Genomic DNA, 7,221 nt, shown 5'->3' on the forward strand with positions numbered 1-7,221 from the left:
AACAATAAAAAAGCCCCCTAGGGAAATATACTTCTGAGAACCTGTTTTGCTAACATGCTGCCACTGTGAGACATACATAATCAACAAAAGCTATGTCACAGGAAATTTTTTTACTATTATACATTCTGTCAAGGGCAGCTTCTTATTTATGAAAGCACATGTTTAGTAAAACAGACATTAACTGTGTAGCTGATGATTGCTGGCTAATGCCCTTTTCCTAGGCAGCTGTCAGCCTGTACTGTACCCTAGCAACCTCTTTTATAACCATCTCACATTGCTTTTGGAACAGTATCATTAGCAGAAACAGAGACAGAAGTTCTACCATGGCTGTTGGTTGTCTGATATTTTTTTCTTTTTTTTTTTTTTGCAAAGACACAACGCAGTCTCTTAGAGCTTCCAGCTACTGAGCCTAGCTCAGTCATCAATAGAAGGAAAGAAAAAAGTGAAGCAATATATTTTTCAAAATGCAAATGTAAGTAAAATTTAGGTCTTCTCTGTGATTTTTACTTTGAATTGGTGTGGTTGCTTGAGATTCCATGTTAGTAATTGCTAAAATTGTAGATTATTCTTCAACTCCTTTCTGTCTTCTTTTTTTTTCTGTTTCACAACGTGAGGGTTCAAGGTTATTGTACTGAAATAAGATTGCTGCATTATATAATGCAGCCAGTGTTGTCATGTAGAGGAACTGGAAAGTCCCAAAGCCAGTGCGTACAAAAGAGAGTTCAATTATGTTCTTAACTGTAGGCACAGACTCCAAAAATGACTGCAGGTTTCGTTAGGCAGGAAACAGTCACTGAGGTTTGAGCTTTAAATCGCCATTAGCTGAACTTTCAGTCTGACTGAAAAGATCCTCCATGGAAAACCCCTCTTTCTCTCAGTTGCCATTTCACATTACTGCCTGCAAACTCATTCATATGATGAGCTGCTCTGTCGTCCCTTGGGTAGGGTCAGCTCCGGCAGCTGCAGCAAGGGAGGAAAATCACAGCCAGCTGCTACTGATATTACTGCTGATGCCACTGTAGGGAGGCCTGTGATTTGGGGGGGAGGAAACTGATAAACATTCAGGACTGACACAATCCTCTCTGCCACCAGTATTAGCAGCAGCCATAATGGTCACTGATAATTACAGTGTCTGATGGCTTTGAAATTTTTATTACCTCCCTGGGAGTGAGAGACAGCTGCATGTTAACAGCTGATCAACCTCTGGTCTAGTCTGGAAAATGACTAGCAGCTACACCAAACTGGCTTCACGCCTATAGCTGTTGATCACCCATGGAGAACGGTCCAAACCACCAGATATACCACAAAGAAACACTTACGGGTAAAGGCAAAGAACAAAATAGACTGTGGATGTGGGTTTTACTTGGTAGCTATCTATCAATCAGAGATCTATCAGAGATGTGTTGTGACAAACCCAACCTCTGTCGTGCTCCTCTCACTTAGATGGCCTTCAATTGGAAGTCTGAACTTCTCTAGTCTAAGAATTCAATTTAGTGCTGAAAAATGAAATTTGATAAAGCATGCTCTCAGTTACCAGCTGATGCTAAAATAACATGCGTTTTGAACACCGTGAATTGTTCCAGTACAACGTTGTAGTTTTCAAAGTAGGCAAGATTACTGTGGTGGGTCATGTTTGTTTCATGATTATCCTCTCTGTGAAGTTACAGTTCACAGGTAACTATGTACATTTAGTCTTGGTCCTGGAAAAAGCAATTTTAGAGGAGAGTTTGGCAGAACACCTTCCCTCGCTCTCTCACATAGGGTTTTCTTTTTAAAAAAAATAATGTTTTGTAAATAACAGAATACATGTCATATGAGGTTGAGAATTATCATCTTCTATCTTGAGTGTATTTTCAAACACTTATCCATTAATGCAGGAACAGAAACGCGAGGCAAGAAAACCAGAAAGCAAATGGAGAAGCCTTCTTACAGTACCTCTGGAATTCCAAAAAACTTTTAAGTTCTTGGGCTGACTTATTCTCTCCTTATATAAGAAGCCCTACATAATTTTTCCCTGCTTCTCTACAATGTATTCCACTACCGGTCAACTACATTCAGAGCTAAAATTATCCTTTTATCAAAGAAGAAACAGAGTTACCAGAGGTCTTCTACTCCCTCTTCTTACCCAATAGCACAATCACCAATACCCAAACGGGTAATAAACAATAAATAAACACTTTCAAGGTGTTTATCTAGTCTGTCCTTATCTAATCTGTCCTTAAAAACAATGTCTCTTAGCAACCTATTTTCGAACCTAATTACTGCTGCTGTCTAGCCACTCCCTCTGAATACCATCTCTTCTCTGGCAAGAACATTGACATCTTGCATTGTTCGCCCTTTGCTTTTTAATTAACCTATATCCCACAGAGCTTACCAGAGCTTTTTCCTCCACCATGTCAGCAATGCAGTTTTTACTTTTTCTAACTTTTCACATATCTATAGGCTTCACTCCTACTATACATTAACTTGATTGCTGCTGCTATCTTTCTTTATTCCTCACTTATTTTCCCCTGTTCCTGACAGTTGCTACCCAAATTAATGGAAATGTCTGCAGAGGTTTACACTATGTTCTTGCTTGGATAAATTTCAGATTTCTTCTCTAACTTAAATTCTTTGAGACTTCATGCTGTCTATATAACTAATTTTAGTTCCTTCCTGCAATCCACCATGCTCCTTGCCATAAAACCAAACATCCCTTTGAGATCAACATTTTTCCTCACTATATTTTCCTACTCTCTTCCATAAGCTCTTGCATTTGAAATAGAAGTTGTTCTTCAATGAAAGCATTTTTTTTACCCCTTCATGAAATTCTCAAGAACCCATCATTTCTACAAGTATTTTAGCAGAAAGCTCATGATTCTCTCTGCTGCTTATACCTGTCTATCAGCATCTCTGGACATCTCATCCTGCTGGCACATTCTTGCTGCAGTAGAATCTCATGCATGTTTAGGTGCTAGATGAATAACTGCAATATTAATACTGTCTTCAAGTCCTGGCCTATAAAAGTAATGGAAACTGTCCTGGAAAGAAAGACACACCAGGTATGGGGGAACATTTCATTTAACCTTGGCTAGAGCTACCAGTGGTTTTAAAAGCATTTAGTTTAAAAAGTTCTTCCTCAATCGTTCGATGCTATCTTTCCTCATTAAGCCTTTCTCTGACTTCCTGTTTTCAAAGTAATGGTTCTGCATTGTGGTGAACACCAGTAACTAAAGAATCAACAAACATTTCTCCAAAGACTGCAAGACAATCCTCTGCCATGGTTTGTTGGCTCTGTGTTTGAGAGTATTTCAATGGCAGGTATATAACCTATCCATTAAACGATAATGGAAGTTCAAGTGAACTTTAATAAAGTCTAGTTACTTTGCAGTTTTGGGAAAATAGTGAAAATACACACTGTAAGGACTAAGTGAAAATAAACTAGCACAAAGAGCTTCTTCAAACTGCTTTATTTACAAATTTACATTATAGATATATAAGCTATGAGGCAGGCAGGTCCCTTCCTTTGTGACTGACTTGATAGCTATAGTAGCCCTGTCTCAGAGCCTTACCTCGTACTGAGGCTCTGGCAACCTCTCTAGTGCTAATAGCTAAGCTCCTCCCTCCCACTGGTGGACTCATTCTCCCTCTTTTCATTTCATCTTTACTACTACTTCTATTCCAGTTTCTTCCAGTTTGGGGGTCAAAATTCTAGGATTTGCTTTGTGTTAATCAAGGAAAACTTGGAAAGAAATATTTTTACAAATATATAATGCTCACAGGGGAAAATCTCCCCCAGAATCATCATTAACCAAGATGTCAGCATCTATATCCTTCTGGATTCAGACTCCTTAGACAGCAAAAGTCACGTTAATACCACGAATACACCTCGCTCACATGTCAGTGACAGTATGGTCACAACAGCACAGAACTGAGGATGAATAAATTTTTCAGCTGCTCTCTATATCTCATCTTTCCTTTAGTAATCATGTTAACAGTAATCCCAGGTCCTTTCTAATTTTGCCAAATTCTGTACTAAAAGAATCAAAATTCCAATTCAGGAGCAGATCTGAATTTTGTCCTCAAGCAAGGTGTTTCCTAACAGCAATGGCCACTACTCTATGATACGCAGCAAAGTCACTGGTTTAAAAAAGAAAATAAAACCACCATCAACTGCTGTTTTGAAGTCATTACTGACTACAAAGTCATGCTGGAATGTACCGCATAGCAGCTAAAATATATTGTAGCTATAGTGTAATATCTTGCTAAGCCATTAAAGATTAACTTCCCTGTGGGGCATATGTGAAGTTTGACATACTTTTTGTAAGTATGCTGAAGACTAGATGATGGGGTTTTCTGCTATGTCTCACTGTAAAAATGCATTACTCCCAGAGTCAGTGCAGACACTGCTTCTTTAGGACGCTCCTGGCAGCTCATAAAAGGAGAAATCAGTTGAGCAGGCAGTAACCAAATAATTATTATACAGCATGCAGACTTGGACCAAGCCAAGGTTTTAAACACATCTCAGACATACTTTATTTGCCTACAGTACTCCTGCCCTTTCTCTAAGGGCTTTATCCATACACCTGATTTTAGCAAGAGCATTTTGGTACAATGGACAGACAATTTTAGAAAGAAAAGCAATGAGTGTTCTTCAGCTATCACAGATGCCCTGGGAACTGTTCACTCCGACACACCCATTCACAGCCCAGCAGCACTGCAACCATTACAGAAGTATCCACTGCTGCTCAAACAAATGAGATATATAATTACTATATACACACACAGCCCTTGGATGACAATGGCCATGAAAAATGTATTTTGTTAGACTCCTGGAACTGATGAGTAGAAAAATATTGTAGAAGCATAATTGTTATCCCTAACCACAAAATGCCTCGAGGCAGTTGCTGTCACAGTGAGAGTCTGTTAAAAGCGTGGACATTTCCCTCAAACATGGTTGAACCTGCATCATGAGACATTTCAAAAGCATTTTGTCATTTTGGACATAAAATTTTCTTTTTTTTTTTCCCTGTATTAACGTTTCATTTAAAAATACAAATATTTGAAGCAGATATAACCAAACTACAGAAAGTTAATTGATAAACGACTGAATTTTGTGGTCACTTCTAACCCCCTTTGTTCCAAAATCTCATCCGTCAACCCCAAAGAAACCTTAGGAAGTCAGAAACAAGCATGCTTGGCATAAAAGCTCTCCAAATCTCAGTCACAGATCACTGCAGTTTTGCTTCTGTTTAGCAAGGCTGTGTCCAAATGCAGTATGTATTAGCTGTTAGTTCAGCCCATGTAAACTCAAGAATGCAGTTGTTGTCTGCTGGGGGAGGTCCATCCCCACCCCCCAATCACCCCTCTTTTCTCTACTGTCTGAAACGGAGCTGGGAGAGCAAACTAAGTACGTAACAGCAGTCACATTGTCGAACGGAGCTTTACCAGAGCTATTCTATATTCCCTAATGTACTTCTGTTCTTAGTTTAAATTTAACTTTAATGTCCTACAATTCACTTTTTATAGATCTGGAATTGCCCTTTACAAGCAATACACAGCTTTCCGTGATTGTACAGACCAGCACAGCTGAGGTTACAGTTCTAAAGCATCTCTTGATAACTCTTAGAAATAATAAAACTTTATATAAAGATAGACAAAAGAGAGCTGTTAGCTATCTAGCAGAAGAGCTCTTGCTGTCTGAAGCATAAACTTGTTAGCAACCATAGTGTTTTCATTCATTAAAAACTTACGTGTTTCTGTTAGACAAAGCTTCAGCAAACATAATCCAAAAGTTGCCCATAAGGAGAAGTTGGCCATTGTTTCCTCAGAAATGTTTTGCAAAAAACAGAGATCCTTGCAAGCTGCAGAAAGAAGAAAAGCCCGACGGTTGTTAAGCCTGCAGTCAATGAGTCTGAAGTTTGCTGCACTTTTTATTCTGATTCAAAGGAACTGAAGTAATGACATAACTGGGAGGGGGAGCTCCATCAAAAGTCACACCCATATTGCAACAAAAGTTACCCAGCAGTGAAAGAAGGGGGGGGGGGAGGGGAGCTAGTACTGACTAAGCAGCCACACTCGAGTTTTAAAGAGGCACTAAACCTCCTCTTCTTACACAAGTACAGTCAAAAGTTATACTTATTGCGCTTGCAGAAAAATTTGTGTAATCTCTTGTGAGTTAGCTCAGAAAGGCACTGTTTGTTATAAGCTTCCCCTCCTGCATTTTAAAATCTCCTCATTATTGCAAACCAGGTGAACATAAAGCACTAGAGTTTCTGAACCCCAGCAAAGCATCTACAACTGCCTGGATGTTTCCCCAAAATATTTTGCTTATTTTGTCCCATCTCACCATTTTCTCTTTTTGCAGTTCAGTTTAGAGCAAGAAAAATGCCTGCTCTGCGATGAACCTTTCTAAAATGTTTCTGTTTGTCGCTGGAGGATAACCTCATGCAGAAGGTAAGTCGAGGTGGTTCAGTCTCCCACAGCTCATTCGACCTTTGGCTTCTCTGCATAGGCTGCTCCAACAAAAGTGGTAACTAATGCCAGTGCCAGCAGTGATACTGAGGACTAAGGTTGAGATTTTATTGTATTGATGGTATGAGGTATGGCAGGAATTATTCCTCCTATTCCAAATTCGCACAGCAGAGAAACAGGATGAGAACGTATGACAGTCTGACATTCAGACAAGGTCTCAGTTCCTGAGGTACGTATGTTCATTGCAGTGTGGGGTTTTGTGTGACTCTAGATGCCACATGAAATCCCTGGTGAAAACCTCAAAGCCTCTGTAGATAAGCGAAAGGCATGTCTGTAGTGTGCCTTAGCCATTTCTCGTGGTGTCTCCATATACCGGCCTCTCTTCAGAGCTGTAGAATTGCAACAGTGGTTTGTGTGCAGTGGAATGAGGGGCTGGTCAGGGATCACCAAAGCCAGTGCATCTCACCTTTAACAACCAACATGTGGCAATGACTGACAGCCAGTAACATCCTGATTTCAGTTTCACTCGGCAAATTTGAAATGAATAGTTCTATATGAGATTACCATTTTGTCGATCCTCCCACTTTTTAATGAATTTTCTCATTAATTTTTAATCTCTGTTAACACAAACAATGGAAAAATACAGACAGGTCTTTCCAGCCACAGGCACAAGAACGTTACACAAAGAGGTTTTCAGGACTTTGCCTTTTCTTTGACTTTTGACTTAGAGATGGCTGGCTATCCTTTCCTCAATCAGCCAAATTTTAG

The 7,221-nt window shown here is 39.5% G+C and overlaps 1 protein-coding gene across 1 annotated transcript in view; it reads right to left on the minus strand.

Annotated features, from left to right (window-relative positions):
• CD44 (CD44 molecule (Indian blood group)) overlaps nt 1-5,880 on the minus strand; it is a 58,595-nt gene extending 52,715 nt beyond the window's left edge. The window contains exon 1 of the mRNA XM_009324667.1: nt 5,733-5,880. Coding sequence (XP_009322942.1) covers nt 5,733-5,799 — 67 coding nt within the window. The 5' untranslated portion in view covers nt 5,800-5,880. The remainder of the gene's footprint in view (nt 1-5,732) is intronic.
• Nucleotides 5,881-7,221: the final 1,341 nt, after the last annotated feature.

The sequence above is a fragment of the Pygoscelis adeliae genome, unplaced genomic scaffold (genome assembly GCF_000699105.1).
Source record: "Pygoscelis adeliae isolate BGI_AS28 unplaced genomic scaffold, ASM69910v1 Scaffold225, whole genome shotgun sequence".
Taxonomy (NCBI): domain Eukaryota; kingdom Metazoa; phylum Chordata; class Aves; order Sphenisciformes; family Spheniscidae; genus Pygoscelis; species Pygoscelis adeliae.